Source organism: Paroedura picta, chromosome 3 (genome assembly GCF_049243985.1).
Source record: "Paroedura picta isolate Pp20150507F chromosome 3, Ppicta_v3.0, whole genome shotgun sequence".
Classification (NCBI taxonomy): Eukaryota; Metazoa; Chordata; class Lepidosauria; order Squamata; family Gekkonidae; genus Paroedura; species Paroedura picta.
In genome coordinates, this window is record NC_135371.1 from 43,362,655 (window position 1) to 43,382,531 (window position 19,877).

The following is a 19,877-nucleotide window of genomic DNA, read 5'->3' on the forward strand; positions in this document are numbered from 1 at the left end:
GCTTTATGGAAGGAAAAATAGGCAGATGACACTATCACCTACAGAAAAGGCCAAAATCCTTACCTGATAATCCTTAAGATCTTCAATAAAGTATTTCACTTGAATTGAACAGCAACACAATGAATTAAAGTATTATGCCGTATTGACCTTCAGTATAAGTTGAGGGACTGTCGTTTTCCAGACAGAATCCTTTATTCTTTACAGGACAAGACATTTTCCTACATTTGTCTGTTTAAGTCATTGTTCCTGGAAAACAACTCAAAAGCTAGTCAAAAGCTCTTGATGTGAAAGAGCTCCTCACAGCAACTAAATGAGCTACATTGGAAGGCACCAGAGCACTGACAACATGCTTCTACAGAAATAAACACCATCTGAGATGCCCACAGATTGCCCATAACATTGCTATTATCAGTGCGGATACAAATGGGGTGCAACTATAACATGGGCTACACAGCTGCCCATATAACATATGAACTCTCTGAAGTGTAAGGAACGGAGGTGTTATGGGCAGACTTCGTGATGGTTCTGTGTTAAGGATTTCATTTCAGCCCCTTCAGGAATTCATCCTTTTACTGGTGCTCAGACTGACAGCTCAGTTGCTGAAATACATAAATCTTCGCAAGGGACAGAACGAAGCTTAAGCCCTTCACTGGGAACTGAGCCAAGACTTTATTAAACATTCTGTTTATTTTTATTTGCACGGAAACTGTATTAGTCAGAGAGGAGAAAAGAAGGTCAGTTTCTGCAACAGAAGCTCTAAGAGCAATTATATTAAACAGAAATGTGGATGTTTCTCCAATTTCAAATAGTAGCAGCTCTTACAAGGAAGAAAGGATCTCAATGCTGGGGGTACCTTTGCTATTATACTCGTCATCCCAGTTATCTTATGGAGCCCATTTAGATATCAAGTTCAGCAGCAGGGGCTTACAGGGGCTCTTTCGTAGAAGGATAACACAGTTTCTTAATTACATTACAGACTAAACTTGTTGACTGTGTAGTTTTAAACATTCACAGCCATGTATAATGGTGCAATGAAGTGTTCCTGAAATGCTCTATAATCAATTTTCAGCATAAGTTGTATTATAACGTCCATTTTTAAACACACCATATTGTTCAGAAACTTTTCTGTACAAGGCCTCTCCCATATTTGGGAACCATCTTTACCATGGGTATGAGGTATGGAATGACCTTAGACCCAGTCAAAACATTTGCCCATCAAAGCAAGTTTTTCTCTACTTTGGTCAACAGCAGCTATCCAGACCTTCAGGCAGAAATCTGCTATCCAAGATTTGTGGTTCCCAGTACTGACAAAGTTATTCACTGACGTGGATAAAACTGGTAGGATTCCTAAAGGCTGGGAAACAGCTATTGTTGCCCCTATATACAAAAAGGGCAACAAGGATGAGCCATCCAATTATAGACCCATACGTTTATTAAGCACAATAAGTAAATTATATGCAAAACATCTGCAGTGAAAATTAAGGGACTGGTTAGATCAAAATAATTACCTAGTTGAAGAACAAGGAGGGTTCAGAGAAGGAAGAGCCACCATAGATGAATGCTTAATTTTGAACCATCTAATAGCAAAATATTCCTCCAGTTCCACCACATCCTTGTATGCTGCTTTTGTAGATTTTAAATCGGCATTCGATTCAGTGTCAAGAACAAAATTGTGGGAGAAATTAGAGAAAGCCAACATAGACAAGAGACTTATCTTTTTGATTCGGGCCTTGCACAAACAAACATCAATAAGGGTTATATGTAACCCTCAGGGACATTTAACAGGTCCCATAAGAATGGTGAACGGAGTCAAACAAGGCTGTATAAGTTCCACAACTATTTAGCATTTATATTAATGACATTGTTACCCATTTACGGAGTTTGGACTTCCATCCGCCAGAATTGGCTAACAGAGACTTGTCTTTACTATTGTACACAGATGATGTTGTCCTTTTATCAAGGATCCCTATTGAACTAAAACAGGCACTGAGAGCCCTTATGGATTACTTAATGAAAACTGCCTTGAAGAAAATCATTCCAAGATAAAAATAGTTATCTTTTCAAAGAAATTTAAGAAACACTTGTGGTGCCTAAATGCTACTTGTATTGAACAAGTTCAGTGATATAAATATCTAGGAGTCATATTTCAAGCTTCAGGATCTATGAACTCTGATGTAGCCCATATTTGTTCTGAATGCGCAAAAAAAGTGAAGGTGCTATACTAAAATTCTATTGGAACAAAGGTGGTAGGAATGTCCCAGCAGCTCTCAAAATATTCAAAACTAAGCCCCTGGTGCAAATGTCATATGGAGATCCACTGACAATCACTGCCAATACAATTGACCTGGAGAGAGTCCAAACCAAATTTTTGAGAAATCTTCTGCAGCACCCCACAATTGTCTCTAATGCTGCACTGCGTGTGGAGTCAGGTTTGACCCTGGTCAAGGCAAGTTTATGGTCAGCTGCAATATTGTATTGGCTAAGGCTGATCTTCTTTCCCAGGGGTCTATCCTATCCTATCTAATATTGTTTGACATATTTACTGCTCCATGGGTACAGGCCATTAACAGGATTTTATGGCCAATCCCAACAATTTCTGCTCTCTTTAGGTTTTGACCATGCCAAAAAATTGGTAAAGCAAAAAATACAGGATGTGGAAAGACAGCATGATTTGAATAGAATCAATAATCCACTGTATGACACCTCTCTTCTAAATAGATTATCTCTTATGCCCTAATATTGATAAATCTAAATTTAGAAGGGCATTTACTTTATTGCACTATAATGCTCTCCTTTCAGCATGGGTAGAGGGAAAATATAATAAGCTTCCACCCCAGGAATTAACTTGCTTATGCCAGGACAGTAACATTGAGAACACCGAACATGTGATTCTTGATTGCTGAATTTATAACCAATTGTGTCAGGAAATACCGTATTCCATCTTTACTGACTTAAGGGCTACTTCAAGACAAGCTAAATTAAAGGAACTCCTTTCGGATAAAAATAAGATTTTATCCCATATTATTGCCAAATATGCAAGACTAGCAATGAAATGTAGAAATGCCTGGCTAAATATGTATGAGGGTTAGGACGGATTTATTGAATACATTATTTTGGAACTTTTAATCAATCTTATATAGTGTTTTACCGTTTTGTATATTGTACTGGTCGTTGACGGAAATAAATGTATCTATCTATCTGCTATCCAAGATGCTTTAACTAGAGGTAAAATCATGGAATCATAAAGTTGGAAGGTGCCACACAGGCCATCTAGACCACCCTTGTGCTGATTGAAGCCTAAAGCATCTAGGATAAGTACCTGTCCAGCAGCTGCTTGTAGACTGTCAGTGAGATGCCAGCAACTGAATCATGTTATACCAATGAGTTATGGAGCACACATAAATAAGGTGCTAAATTGGGCCATTCCTACCACGTTAAAATGGTAGCTACAGAAGCCATTCTTGAAACCCTATTATGAGTCTGAAACCCCAAGAAAGAATTTGAAAGGTTGGTTTTGGCACAAATGGGCTGGATGAGGATTAACATGCTAAGGTTTGGTCCCAGTGCAATGTAAGTACAGAGTAGCTCTCTAGACCAGTGAAAGCTTATGACTGGCCCTGGATGCTGCTGTATGGCTCCATACAGAGAGCAGGTTCATAATTTCAGGATGCTTTTTCAATACAATCTTCTCTTTGGATATTCAACTGGTTTCTGTTATGGAGCATGCGTAACTAAAGTGCTAAACTGAGTCATGCCTACTACATGAAAATGGCTGCTCCAAAAGTTTCAAGAAAGGACTCAGAAGATGGTTTGTTGATAGATTGTTTAAAATGCAGTATACCAGCAAGGTCCCTTCCTTGGAAAAGGAAGACCATGCCCGAGTTACCCATGCTCTCATGTGGTTCCTGTTACAGTCATACTCTCTTGTTTTGGACTGCACTTGAAGACTTCTCAGAAACTTCAACTGGTACAATATGCTGAGGCAAAGTTGATGAAGGCGGACAAACTGACGGGGAAAACTCCCAAGAAAATTTTATTTCTAGCTCATTTCCAGATGCAATTCAAAGTGATGGTCTAGAGCGTTAAAGTTTTAAATAATGTGAGCCTTGGACACTATGAATCCTCCCATTCATCAATATATGGCCATGTCTATTGGTCTATATTCCCAACAGGGCTCTGTCATGAACCCCGATTCATGCCTGTTTCGTTTCGTTTCCTGCAGCCTGGCAAGGCCACGGGTTGTAAAACGGTAAATCTATCCTCAGGCTCAAAGACTCCTTTACTTTCTCAGCAGAATGTCTACCTCCTTTCGCTTTATCACTCCCTTCCCGTGACCTTGCATAGACAGCATAGACACAACAGAAATATAGCCATAGAGATGAGGCTCTGGCCCTCTGGCAGCTTGTGAACCTAGGCACCTTTGATGCCTTTTGCTCTCCCACCTAAATGCCTTTGTACCCCTCCCTTATCGAGAGAGCCCTATATCTGTTCTGAAGTGCCTATTGTCCTTTGTTACTGTCAAGATCTTTGCTTAGGAGATCTTGGCTTGCTTTAGCTATTATGTAGACTCTGTTTAATAAAGTTCTTCCTTGGATTTACAACTACCTGTTGGATCTCGGATGTGTCTTTATCACGGACTCTGCTAGCTGGTCTCAGCTCGATTCCTGACAGGCTCAGCCTTCCTAACAGGGATACCATGACCTTGTAATGCTTTCCCCCATCTGATCCACTGGTGTTTTCATTACCAGGCACAGACCAGTCAGGTGTTTAATTAAACTGCTTTTCACCCACTTTTTTATTGTGTGATTTGCACCACAACCACTTTGATTAAAAACAGCAGTGCTGGATTACCCTGGGCACGTCACACTCTCTCAGAATAGTGTACATCAAAGGAACCTTACGAGGATAAATGAGGGGAGGGAGGGAAAACCTGAGCTCCTTGGAAGTATAATAACTGAACAAACAGATCATTTTGCTCTACTGGGACTTAGTTGCTTTTGGTTTACTGTGATGTGTTTTTGTTATCATTTTAGTTTTCATTGTCTGTTGCTTTACTGAGATGTCCTTTGACTTCGGTTAAATAAACTGAACAAATTAATCTAGGGGAAGTATAAGAATAAATAATTCAACAAGGAAATAATTGAAAAATAACTTATTTCCAGAGAGAATTTGAAAACAGCAGCTACCTACTACTCCACAGCTTTGATTCTCGGAGGGCTACACAAATCAAGACGTAAAAAGCAACCAAAGATGTGAGCTCTCCAATAAAAAACATTGCGGACCACTATTTTATTGCACCCTTTTTCGCAAGAGCAGACATAAAAAGAGTACAAAAATGTTTCAATTCAAATTAAAATAATTTAAATATTTAAATTGTTAGCATAAGATGGCACATATACCATGTATCAGTCTGGGGCTCATCCATGCTTCCCATCCTACTCAGGAGTAAGGTTGGGTGCTTCTGCATCCGAAGCAGCCATTCCCATGGCAGGGGCTCATGTTCCATGGGCATCTGGGTACTGATAGTTTGGCCACTCCTGAGTAGGGTGGGGAGCTTCAGCCGTTCGCACCCAAAAGAGCCTCCCCCCCATGCCGCGGCACTGGCTGCTTCGGGTGCTAATGGCTGCTTTGGACGCCGAAGTGCCCAACCCTACTCAGGAGTGGCCAGACTGTCCCTCTCCATGTGCTGGCAGGGGCTCATGGGAATTATAGTCCATGGACACTTGGAGAGCTACAGTTTGGCCAACCTGTCCTACATTTAGCTCATCCAACATGACTAACCTGCACTACAACAGCCCTGTCAACTACAGACTTATACTTTACACATAGGGGGCAGAAGCTTTCCTTGGAAAACTACCATGGGGGAAATGTTCCATTGTGGAAAGTTTCCTGGGTCCATTGCACACCACTAGAAGTGACACTCTTGAATATCTTCTTATGTTAAAATGAATGGACATGTTCTATGGACACCGGGGGCGAGGGGGGCACCATGGGCACTGCACATCTTCTAGATCAGATGGATTTTGATGGGGGAAGAACAGCTGTGCCTCCAAACAGGCACTATTCTCTCAGTCAAAGAAACCACCCTGCATCCCTTCTTCAGGGTACCCCTAATTTTCATATTGCAAGAAAATATCTTCCATTACAAGCTCATCTATGCAGTTACACAATATGCCAAATAAACACTAATTTTCAATGACTACCAACATCAGCTGCATTTCTATTCAGTGCCTACCATTTCAGCTAAACATATTACAGTTCTGCAGACATTAATTCCTGATTTCATAAGGCTTATTGGGCCTTTTTGCAAAATAAAATGTATGCAACAAAAATACATATGCATTAAGTAACTTGCAATTATGTAGCTTACATAAAATCAATCAAAAAGTCTGCAGGAGACTGGGAATCTAAACTGAATACACTCACACCTACCTTTTAAACATCGCCAGTTTATATAAAGATTTAATAGAAATGTAATAAAACAAGCACTACATTCCAGGAAGGCATGTTTAGGGAAGGGGCCATGGCTCATGGGAAGAGCCCCTGCTTTGCTCTCAGAACGTCCCATGTTCGACCCCTGGCATCTCCAAGTAACAAGGACCAGGTAGTAGGTGATGTGAAAGACTTGAGATCCTGGATAGCTGCTGCTAGTCTGAATAGGCAATTATGATCTTGATGGACCAAGGGTATGAGTCAGCATAAGGCAGCTTTATGTGAGACCTGTATAGTTTGCACTACCTCTGTAAAGTGGCTGAAACCCCTCTGTTCTTCCCTTCATCTCCAATGACAAGAAGTAGCAGTTACTCCCTGTTTCCTGGCACACCAACCATACACATTCTGCTCTACTACATAGAAAGTTATCTCCATGGGGGAAAAATTTCCACTGTTGATGCCAAAATGGGGAGGGAATCACATCCAGCAATAATTCTAGCAATAAGCCTATTGTAAACTGCTAGTGTGAATGCATCTTGCAGAAGACCTATACAAACCTAGGAGACTTTGCCCTCCCACCCCACACCACCACCCTCTGCAACCTACATGCGCACAAAGCTAAAATCTGTAGCCTTTTACTGTAGTGGTCCCCAACCACCGGGCCGCGGCTCCCTCTCCCCGCCTCCCCCAAGCCTCTTTTTGCGGGAGGAGGGGGGAGAGGGAAGTGCGGCCGCATGCGCAAACACGCATGCGTGGCCAGGCCGCACATGCAAGTTTGCGCCATGCGCTGCCACATGCACGGCAGTTCCGCGCATGCACGGCCCGGCCGGATCGCCCTCCCACAGCCAATGGTCCGTAGCCTAAAAAACATTGTGGACCACTGTTTTACTGCACCCTTTTTCACAAGAGCAGACATAAAATGAGAAATCATATCTTAGTCAGAGGGTACCATGGCTTCTTCCCTTCTTGGCAGTTTGAATATGTACATGACAGAATGAGGTGTGGCATTATATTTCTTCCTACATGTTTCAGGCAAGCTAGCCACTTCACTTTTTATGATGGCACGTGCATGGTTAGCCATTTACTTGGATATCCAAGGCCTTTCCCCTCAATTAAAACTGTTTTAAAAGTGCTAACTGGCACTGCTCCAAGTATTTGGGGAAGGGGATTCTTGGTGACATTATGGCGTAGTGATCAATCAGTACTGCACAGAGCAGATTTCTGCTGCAAACATATAGAACTATTTTCCCGAACTCCACCTATGAAGAGATGGATTTCATGAGCTCAGTACAATAGAGTAGCGATCCCCAACCTGTGGGCCGCAGACCACATGTGGTCCGTCGACTAATTGGAGGTGGGCCGCGAAGGACGCCTTCTCCCCCCCCCCCCCCGGCCCTTTACAACCCACTTTGGGTGTCATTGTCTCCCATCACTCCCAGATGGGACTATCTCATTGCAGAGAAACAAGCTCAGGGTTCCCATTGATTTGTCATTGTCATGAGTTAAAATTTCCATGAAATGGAATGTTCATTGTTTTGGCGTGTTCATTGTTGTGGCGTGTCTGTATCTTATTTTGAAGGGATGTTTAAACATTACCATAGCAATCAGAGAGTGTTAGGGCAGTGGTTGAGAGTAGAGGAGTAAACTACCCCCCACCGGGCCTCAGTAAAACTGTCAAGCATTGAGTGGTCCCCGGTGATAAAAAGGTTGGGGACCACTGCAATAGAGTACCTCCAAGTCTAGCACATGGCTTTTAAAAAAGAAAAAGTAAAGTATGATTCCACCCACCAGGAAAGAGAGGGATGAACTGAATCCGTTTGAAGTGTACATTTTACAGCAGTAATTGCTTAAGTGCTCTGTTCATGCAAAGAAGCCAATGGTGGGTGACAATATTCACAGATGTTGCAGAAGTATCTTTTACAAGCACTGTTTACAAGCATGTTCTACCACTACACTGGCCATGAAAGTGAGGTCCCAGAAAATGAATCAGATGAACAGAATATATGAATCGGCTCATAAACTAAGCCCTGGGCCACCAATATAACTATCACAGTTGGAAACCCACTGCATGTTTTCCACATTTGATACCAGAAATATAAATTACTTTTACTCATAATGCTGTGCATTTAAAATCATTACCATATTACAAAGTGTAATCACTCTGAACTGTGAATTGTTAAGACTGTGGTTAAAAGAGTATGTGTTTAGCTGCAATGATTAGTGAAGGATGATAATTACAGCAACGTAAAAATTAAGTTTCCAATAAAATACCAACATAACATAGTACAGCTGTTTTGATAGCCAGAAGTTTTTCATATCTTTTTTTTTTAAGTTCTAGCTCCTTGAACTGGCATAACTAACTTTGGGGATTTACTGTCAAAAAGTGTTCTGGCTTAGAAAGCTCTAAAAGGCAAGATTGTCAAATTCATAGAAGGTGAATTATCAGTTCTTAATCAGGATAAATAAATAGAAGCTTCTAGTTAACAGGCTGTAGACCTTTAGATACCTGTTGGGGACATACAAAGGGGGAGGGCTATTGCTTCCATGTCTTATACCTGGGCATCCTAGAAGCATCAAGGTGGCACTAGCCTCTTTAAGGAGGACTACATTAGCTCTTTCTGTGTTCCAGGAGATTCTCATGCCAAGTCATACAGACGAGCCCTACAATTCAAGGGCAGCAGAGTAAAGGAAATTTAGAGGATTCGAAGAATTTAGTGTTTGGGAAATATCTCAGCAGGCACTCCAAAGCTCAGAAAACCTATCACTTATCTTTGCAATCTTGTTAGAGCGACAGTATTATTCCTATATATATCCACAACAGTATGCCGTGGGTGTGAATTTCACAGATTGCTTGTTGGCAGAGTATTTACTCTCAATTCATTGCATGCCAGGTTATTCTTGTATAAACAGACAGGGTAGAAAGGGGGCCTCAGACTATTCTGGCCTAGAATATTTTAGCTCCTCTGTTCATAACTCCTTTTCCAACTATGCCACTCCAACTGTTAGAATTTCTGTCAACATCTTTTCTACATTTGTTACTACTGTCTAGATATTTTATGCAACTACTCTTAACCAGAAAAATCTCAAGTGCTATTGATAAGCCATGCCCTTACATCTTTATATTCAATCTCAAATGCTTTAATCTTTACAAGGCAGCCATCTATTTACTGTAGGTACAATATGAAATATGATAATGGCTATCGCCATCAGAAGAGCCTTCACTTCAACTTCTTTCTTTTATCCTTCTAGTAACAGGAGACCGATGCCTCGGCCAGCCATTTTGAGCTATATATAATGGGTTATTAATTTTAGTTATTTCCAAGGGTGTAGCAGGGTCTGAAACAGCTGTGCAGAATCACCAGTACAGAAAAGCAAGACTGTATTTTCAAATGTCAAATCAGAAACAAACGAAGAAAAAGAAGCCATTGGAAAGCTATCACTGGAGTGAGCGTTCCGCCTATCAAAACCCAGTTAAATAAGGTAGGCAAGTTGATAAGTTAACTGTTTTTCAAAAATAAGCTGTTTTAGAACCAAGAATAAGCATGCCACCCACTGCAAAAGTGAGGACTACTTCTCAGACAGCATTTAATATTAAAATACGGTTTAAAAATGGAAAAACAACAACACTAAACCAAGATCACAAAATAAAATCAAACCAGATATGGGATAATGGCTATTAGGCTGATGACAGAGTGTTTATATAAAGGGGGCTACATGAAGATCCTGGGGGAGAGAACTTCACGATCACCCTGACAGCCTTTGCACAGGATGTCACCAGACACACATGTATAAATAGGGGTTCCCATAACAGTGACCCCTTGGATGACCTCAGAGTACAAAAAGGAACATACATTACAGTAACAAAAGCATATAAGATAGATTCAGGTGTGTTGTGTTGGTCTGAAGCAACAAAACAAAGTTTGACTCCAGGGCACCTTTAAGGCCAACCATGTTTTATTCAAGGTATACGTTTCCATGCACATGGACACGAAAGCTTATACCTTGAATAAAACTTTGTTGGTCTTAAAGGTGCCATTGTTCTCAAACTTTGTTAAAAAAAAATAAGGTTAGAAGGATATGTATCCTTATCAGATAAAGGCAAATTTACAAATTACCTCACTGAAACTCGGCAATATCACAATAGCCTTTTGACAAAATTGTATTCAAAAAAGGTGACATTGAAAACATGCCGAAGCTAATATGGAGGTTACAAAATAAAATACTTCTAACAAATTTATTAGATTAAGACATAAGGCTAATTCCTTTCATCACTCTTTGCATAACCATATGATCAAAGAAGAAAGGGTCAGGCTCTCAGCCTCACCTGAAATGAAAGCATGTTCATCGTTTGTCTTCCTAACCCCTGTGTATGGTCGCTGAAAAAAAATTTATTTCCCCCCTTCTTAGCACTAAAAAGCAACCAAGGTTTTAACAGCAAGTATAATAGAGCTGTCAGAGCTGAGCTGGCTCCTCAGAGGGCTTGATTAAGGCAGCAAGATCAGAGCAAGGAAGAAGCTACAAACACTGCTATAATCCATGGGCAATGATTTCATTTTCTCTGAAGAGAAGACTTAAAAATTAAACTAATAAACTAAAGACTAGCTCCTCTGAAAATGGGCATCACAGTGGCATGTCCTTTGTCACAAATATCCTCAAGTCCACGGAGAGAGGGAATATTAATCCTATTGTACATGGTTTAAAGTACCCTATTAATCACACAAGAGTGAATCTAGACAATTAAAAATCCTATTTCCAGCCTAAAGAAAACATACTTATTGACTAGGCAAAAACAGTGAAATTACTATTCATCATTTCACTATATCCCAATGCAGACACAGTTTGCCTGATCTTTAATCATGGTCAAAAGGTTAGAAGAGCCTGGGCTAGGTGGTTGCAGTTATTTTTTATACCCCACTTTTCTCTACAGTAAGGAGTTTCAAAGCAGTTTCCAATTGCATTCCCTTCCTCCCCCTCACTACAGGTTCCTTGTGAGGAAAAAAGGGCTGGAAGAGTTCTGAGAGAACTAACTGGCCCAAGGTTACCCAACAGGCTTCAAGTGGAAGAGAAGTGAGGAATCAAACCCAGCTCTTCAGTTTAGAGTCCACCACTCTTAACCAGTACACCACACTGTCTCCTTAAAGGCTATCTAAAGCAGAGGTAGTCAACCTGTGGTCCTCCAGATGTTTGCTGGCAGGGGCTCATGGGAATTGTAATCCATGAACATCTGGAGGACCACAGGTTGACTACCCCTGATCTAAAGGACAGATTTGCATTACCAAGATCAAGTAAATAGGAACCAGAAGAACTATGGGCTGAAGTTAGATATATTATTAAGGAAAAACGTACAGAGACTATTCCTGCAGCCAAAAGAAAAGTATCAATGGATGACTGAGGAAATTCTTAAAATTGCTGAAGACAGTCAAGAAGCAAAAGTGAAAGGTAACAGAAACAGAATCAGAAATTTAACTGTAACATTCCAGCAACTTATATGCAGAGACAAAGCTATTATAATAATCAGTGAAAAGAAATGGAAAAGAACAAAAAGGAAGATTAAGAGATCTGTTTTACAAAACCTAAGAAATCAAATGGAAATGTAAGGTGTGGGTAGGCATGCTTAAAGAGAAACATGGAAATACATTAACTGAACAGGACAAAATAAAAAAATAGGAATAATACACCAAAGTACTATGCAAAAGAGATGAAAGATGACAGATTTCTTCAATGAAAAACCTTTTGAACTAGAAACTACAGTTTTAAAAAGTGAAGTGAAAACAGTGCTCATAGCAATTGGAAGAAACAAATCACCATGAGTCGGTAGGCTATCAAAAGAACTATTCCAAGCCACAGAAAATCTACCAAAATCTTAATATGGTAACAAATACAGAAAAACAAAACAATGCATCACAAACTGAAAATTCTCAACTTACATTACCATTAGAAAAAAGGGAGGCATCAAAAACTGCAGCGTCTAGTACATCATCACATTTTTTCACCCAAGTAAAGTAATGTACAAAATCTTACAAAGACTGCTACCATATAAAGAACAAGAGATTTAAAATGTTCAAGCTGGATTCAGAAAAGGAATAGAGATTATATTGCAAGTCATATTACAAATTTACATTGGCTACTGAAGCATACAAGAGAATTTCAGAAGGAAATTATTTTACATTTCATAGATTACAGCAAAAATTTTGACTGTGCAGATTATTGGTAAATTTAAAGAAATTATATGCCATAACTTCTTGACTGTTTGGATGCCAACTCTTACTCTTTACTCCCCATTACTTTGTATAGGTACTTAAGATAGAATGGAGAAACAGAATGGTTTCTAATTGGCAAGGTGTCAGATAGGGATATATTGAACCCTGTCTGTTCAATTTGTATGCAGAATGTATCATAAGAAAGATGGATTATATTCAGACAAAAGTGGAGTGAAAATTGGTGGAAGGAACTTTAACAATTTGAGATATGCAAATGACACCACACTGCCCAAACTTCCACAGTTCTGCAGGGCCTGCAAGAGGGAGTTCTACCACCAGGCATTTGCTTGAGGCCGACCGACTTATAACACCTGCTGAGCCCCCAAACGTCCCCTCCATGACTGAAAGAACCCCAATGTTACTGTTAATTGTTATTTATATATTATAAATGTGGTTTTGTAATCTTTTGATGCCTTATTTGAAAGTTGATGTTACAGTCTATATATCGTTCCATGTAAGTTATATAATGTTCAATGTAAACCGCCCAGAGATGCAAAGAAATGGGTGGTATAGAAATCTAAATAAATAAACAAGCAAATAAAATTACTGGTAGAAAATATTGAACAGCTACTGCTGAAGATTAAAGCAGAAAGTGCAAAAGCAGGTTTACAGTTGAATATCAAAAAGACAACAGCTGTGACTACTGGAAAATTACACAATTTTAAGGTAGACAAGATTCACATTCAGAAAACCTTTATTGGCATCAATTTAAGGTAGACAACGAAAAAACGGAAATTATTAAAGATTTTCTATTCCCTGGCTCCATCATTAGTGAAAATGGAGACTGCAACCAAGAAATCAGGAGATTCACTGGAAAGAGCTTTAATAAAGAAGTTAGGAAAGTTATTTAAGGATATGTTGCTGGTGACCAAGATCAAGATAACTCATACCACTGTATTCCCCATTACTATGTGTAGGTGTGACAGGCGGACAATGAAGAAAGTTGATTAATTTGAAAATCTCGTGTTGAAGGGGAGCTTCATAGATTTCATGGAGTGCCAAAAAACTAAATAAGTGAGCTTTAGATCAAATCAAGCCTGAACTTCATAGAATCATAGAATAATAGAGTTGGAAGGGACCACATGAGTCATCTAGTTCAACCCCCTGCAGTATGCAGGACACTCACAACCCTATCACCCATCCACTGTAACTTGCCGCCCCCTTAAGCATTCACAGAATCAGCCTCTGTGTCAGATGGCTATCCAGCCTCTGTTTAAAAATTTCCAAAGATGGAGACTTGGGCCTGGGCAACACAGGTCCAAATCCCCATTTGCAGCCACCCAGTCACTCTAAGACCAGCCTACCCCACAGGGCTGTTGTTGCAAGATTAAAATGGGAGAGGAAGAACAAATGTAAGGCGTCTTAGATTTCTCACTTGGAAAAGACAGGAAAAGAAAATGACCCAATGTGAGATGGATTGATTCAAAGGAGGCGCAGCCCTCAGTTTGTAAGTCATTAATTCATAGGGCTGCCATATATCGGAAGCCACTTAACAACCTGTAAGATGCAGGGGATTGTGAAGTTCCTCCCCCAACTCTCTGTACATCAGTTCCACCACTATCCATTGAAGACACCAGGCATTGCTTTCTAAAGTCATCTCAAAGCATTGCTCTCTGAAGTCATCACTGCTCAGAATGCAGCCCTAGGGCATAACAAAGGACTGCAAACTAATATGGCCATTCACATCCCTTATGATTAATAAGAATTTATGACAGCTGCATCTAGCAACTAAGATCAAATGGGGCCATAACTATAATTGGGTAAAGCCAACCATTTTATCATACATCTGCACTTGTGTGGTAAGCTTCTCAGCACTTGGAAGAAAGAAACAGATCACTAAAGTAATTTGGTCATCTGCTCAAATGTCAAAAACAAACAGCTATTGCTGCAAACAGCTGCTCTCACCAGCTTATTTCTTCTGTTCTGTTATAGCCCATCCTTAACCTCAGCACTAACTACTTTTTGTTTTAAGTATCAGTATTGCATCACTATCTCAGTGCTTTTCACACACTCTAAAATTCTGGCAGGAGAACTCTTTTATGGTGCCTTGGGGTATGCATTTGGCTAATCTGAGCTGAAATAATTCCCAATATTTTCTGGGTATTAATTCCAGATTTTTTTTGTTGTTTTTTCAGCTATTCCATAACCAAGTTCAAAGGGCTCTCAAGTCCCTTTATATGCCTTCAGAGTGAACTCAGCTTGGAGGAGGCATTTAAAGGGACTACAACCCCTTTAAATGCCCTCACAGTTCACTCATGCTTCTGCTTGGTGTACTGGTTAGGAGCATGGACTTTTTCTTTTTTGATTCCCCGCTCCTCCTTCACATGCAGCCAGTCTGCTGTAATTCCATTACTGTCTTAAAAAAAAAATTCTCACTCATTGCTCTCTTGGGGAGGGTGCCATTAATACCATATCTAAATTTGCTACTGGTTTATCTTATTCTTTTCTATCATGGCTCTATAAAGCATAACTCTCCTCTCTTCACTTTGCACTCATTCTCAAATGTACTTTTACCTCCTACTTCTCAAAATGCAATACTGTGCCATCTAAATAGTTAATCTAAGCCTATTGACTTCAGTGCTTAAAAGGGGGTAATAGCTCTGCTTAAGGTGGCACTGCAATTTTACTCAGACGTGGTGGAAAGTGCCATAAAGTCACAGCTAACATATGGTAACTTCATATGATTTTCAATACAACAGGTGATTGCCTGCCACTTTGGGCTTCCTTGGTGGTCTTTCTGCCAAATACTAATCAGAGCTAGCCCTGCTTAGTTTACGGGCTCTAAAGTGACTGGGCTTGCCTAGGCCAGATTTTACTCAGATAACTCTTCAGTATTACCAAATCCATAACCAGCTGTGGGAAATGCTCTATGAATCTGTTATGAAAGAAAAGTTTAATTGACCTACCAGAAAGAAATTCTACTCCAGTGACTGGTCACTCCTAAAGCAACTGCATAATTAGTGCAGCAGTGAGTGGGCTGTTTATGAGAACAGCTCTTCACAGATTTCATATGCAAACTGTTGTTCGGGTGGTACTGCAATGGCACAAACAAAAGGAGAACAACTAGCCTTTTGCACAGAGCTCTGCCCATGCAGATGGGTTGCAGCTGCCCGCTTATGGAGCTGCTGCATGCATAAAACAAACCTCAGCATTTCAAAACTGATGAAGATTTCACCGGCCACATGACTGAATAAAGACACTTGACTACCCTTATCTTTGTCTCTATTTGGGGTGGGGGGAGAGAACTGTCAAATAGGAGCAGCAGAGGAGAATGCCCATTCTCAGCTTGCTCTCGGTGGCCAAGAAACTAGCACCCCTCCAGCCACAGTCATCTTTGCAGGGACACAAAGCAATATCCTGTACAGTTAATGGTACAACTCAAACCTTAAAAGACTAAAAGCTGGAACCTGGAACACAGCCAGATGCCCATTAAGCGATTACATGTTTCACTGTTAAGGTAACATATGGACTGTTTAACCCAGCCCTCATTTGTTACATTGGGCTTTCTTTCCTATTCAGCAGCAATTCACTTCCTTGACATAAAGAATAAATCCCTTTCTCTTGAGGAAGCTTTTAAATTGAATTTTTTACTAGTTCATATAAAACTTCGATCCTCTGTTATAAATTACCCTCTCCCTCAGATGAAAGCCTCCATCGGAGTCGCCACACTTCTCTGCTGTTCACAATCTACTCTTGCACACTGCGGTCTTCCAGCCACTGGCACTCGCCCATTTACTCAGCTGTGCTGTTCTTGGGCTGATTTTGGTGCCACAACATCTGCCTTGCATTATGCTATTAGCAGCATTTATTTATGCTCTCAATAACTCCAGGCAATTAATTACATGGTTCTGTCACATACACACTTCTCTTGCTTCTCAGCTGCTGCACCTGTTAACTCCATTGTTCCTTCTGGGGGGGTTATTCTAAAATCCTATGTCCAAAACAAACAAACTGGCAAATAGTCTTGACACAAAGGGTTTGCTTATATTAAATTCTGCCAGTATTCCTAAGGCTAAACAACTGATAGGTTGCCAGACTATTATTGTGTTTTCATAACTATTACATACGGGTGGCAAATATTTGATAGCATTAGCACTAGAACACTAACTAGGACGGGTGAAGTTCAGTTCCCCAGACAGACAATGGTGGAAAGTGTTGTCAAACCGTGACCCCAAGAGGGTTTTCAAGGCAAGGCAAGACAAGACGAACATAGGTGGTTTGTCATTCCCTGTCTCAGTGTAGCAACCTTGGATTTCTTGGTGGTCTCCCATGCAAGTACACACCAGGGTCAACCCTGATTAGTTCCTGAAATCTGATGAGGTTGAACTAGTTTGGCTGATCTAGGTCTAAGCACATTTATGGACCACCAAGCCTTCTGTACTGGAACATCTTCTCAATCAGTACATCAGATTATCACTACTGCAATCTTACATGGGGCACTCGGTAATGCCTTTCTAGACAAACAGCAGTGAGATAACCTGCTTACTCAGCTGATGCTGTCACAGCTCTTTGCCACACATCCCAGATCAGAAAAATAGTCACTGCTCCATATACTAACCTTGACCATTAAGGAAATGTGGTGGCATTAGGACTACCTTACTGGTAGTTTTATTCAGTCCATCATTGGTTTACATTAGAAGCTTTCAACAGACACTGTCCTCAACTGGCGCCTGCAACAAAGTCAGCAATGAAATTCTACAGATACCTTGTGACAGACTGCACTTTTTACAAGTGTACAAATAACTGTAGGACTATGAAGAGTTAATTATTCACAGAAATAGAAGACCTTGAGTGACAGGCTGCTTCAAGCCATCTGATTGGTTAGCACCAGCTGAGAAGAGAAAATCTGGAGAGAGCTGCATGCCAAGGAGAGTCAGATTTATGCCTTGACTGAGTTGAATCTCAGGCCATAGCTCAAAAGAGCTGAGTACTAACAGTTTTGGAACTCAGGCCTGACTGAGAGCAGTTTAACACAGACGGGAGAAATGGGGGAGAGTTGGCAGGGAAGTGTAAGAAGCAGGTAAAGTCTCCCATTTGGGCCAAAGAACAGGGATAGATCTTCTAGTTACAGAAGAATACTCAAGAAAGTGTGCTGGAGTGTTTGGGGGGAAAACAATTGAATAGAAGCCTCTCAAAAAAGTTTTAAGTAACTGATTAGCTTAAGATGCTCTCATGAGCCTGAAATAAGAACTAAAGTCTATACATGTACTGATTTTGCCTAAGAGTTATCTACATTGAGCTACCTCAGAAATTTTACTCCTTATTTCATCTAACATTTCCCCTCTATGTTGAATAAAATGTTTTCTTAATTCAAAATATAATAACTTATTTGTTATATTCATTTAAGTTGTATAAGTTAAAGGGGGCTCCCATTCCTTCCCTCAGGTTCGTGGGCTGAGCAAACAGCCAACATATTATACTGTAACAGGGTAGGACAGCCAGAATTCTTCAGGAAAGGCGAAAACTAGGACAGCTCACAATCATAGAAGGGAAAGAAAAACAGTGGGAATATCTTACCTCTGAGGAAATGGAGGGGGGCTGTCGTACATTCAAAGATACTGGATTCCATAGCTCTGTAGAAACATTCAGAGACCAGAGGGTGGGGGATAGCATACTTGCAAAATGCAAAATATAGCTTTGGAAGAGATGACTTTAAGAATGCTGCTCATTTTCTCTAGCAAAACAATTACCTGAAAAAGGCACCTGAAAGTTATTTTTTAAAAAAATGCAGAGGTGACATGAACTGGCAGGTGCATCACCTGAATTTGTCAAGGATCCCATTTTAACGTTATCTCAACTATCCTGCTGGGAACGTGCTTCATCACTCCCACTGGGAAGTTGTATCAGTAAAGGAGGGTTTGTCTTTAGCTCTTGCAGCATGTGGAGCTTACCTGGAACCTGACTGCATTTTTAATGAAGCTGGATGCGGAGCTATTTTTTGCAACAGTGACTCTCACTGGCAAGATGTTCATGTTTGCGCTCTCGCTCTCTCGCTCCTGGCTCATACACCGTCATTTATCATTAGGCACAATGTTCTTGCCGTGAGCACAGCAACATAAATTACCTCTTAGCATCTTGTCATTAATTATTAGTATTATTATCCTTATTAAATAAAGAGATGGCAAGTACTGAAGGTTTCAAATTCTTTAAAGCAAGTCTTTCTTCAAGAAGATCTGGTCACATTCTATGAACTTGCCTGATCTATTAATGCTACTGGGAGCCAGCTTGGTGTACTGGTTATTTATTTTATTTTATTTATTTTATATACCGCCTTCCCCGAAGGCTCAGAGAGGTTTAGAAGTGTGGACTTCTAATCTGGCGAGCCGGGTTTGATTCCGCACTCCCCCATATGCAACCAGCTGGGTGACCTTGGGCTGCCACAGCACTGATAAAGCTGTTCTGACTGAGCAGTGATATCAGGACTCTCTCAGCCTCACCTCCCTCACAGGGGGTCTGTTGTGGGGTAGAGGAAAAAGTAGGTGATTGTAAGCCGCTTTGGGAGTCCTTCGGGTAGAGAAAAGTGGCAGATAACAACCAACTCTTCTTCTTCTAAACAAAGCCAAAATATTAATCTCCAAACTACAAGCAACAGATGCACACTGGGATATTCTAAAAACGCAGCACAATGCTTAATGCCTGAGACACACTGCTCTGCAAGTCTCTTAAACACATGCAGACTTAACCATCCCTCAGTTATTCCAAGACACTTGCACACAGCATTCTCAACCAGGGTCCCGTGAAACCCTGGGGTTTCTTGACGGATGTGGAAGGGTTTTCTGAATGGATGCAAGTTAATCTTTATATATATGCTTTTTTTTTAAGTTAACATTTGTCAGGTGATATGATCATAATACAGTCATGTTGACCTCGCTTCCTCCCAAAATGGCCAATGATGAGCCTGGAGTGGGACGGAAAGGGAGGGGCCATGGGAGGGCATATACCAGCTATGCTTCCCAACCATATTCTGCACAATCGTGCCACTTCTGTAGTTTCTCAAAGCCTTAAGAATATTTCAGGGTTTCTCAATGGTAGAAAAAAAACTTGAGAGGCTGCAGCAGATAAACACTATTTAGCATCACGTGTTTATTGTGGAAGCGTGTGTTAAGATTGTGACTGCCACATTTCTGACTACCTTTAAAGGCCTCACCAAACACGTCACTGCAGTCCAATCTCAGTGTTACCAAA

General features: G+C 40.6%; 1 protein-coding gene across 2 annotated transcripts in view; it reads right to left on the reverse strand.

The window, feature by feature from the left end:
* The window catches only part of NCKIPSD (NCK interacting protein with SH3 domain), a 117,501-nt gene that overhangs the window by 89,835 nt on the left and 7,789 nt on the right, over nt 1-19,877 (reverse strand). The window contains exon 1 of one of the 2 annotated variants that reach the window (XM_077325434.1): nt 17,251-17,274. The exons of the other annotated variant lie outside the window; for it this stretch is intronic. Within the exon in view, the coding sequence (XP_077181549.1) occupies nt 17,251-17,259 (9 nt within the window). The 5' untranslated portion in view covers nt 17,260-17,274. Of the gene's footprint in view, nt 1-17,250; nt 17,275-19,877 lie in introns of those variants that run through there. 2 annotated transcript variants of the gene reach the window in all.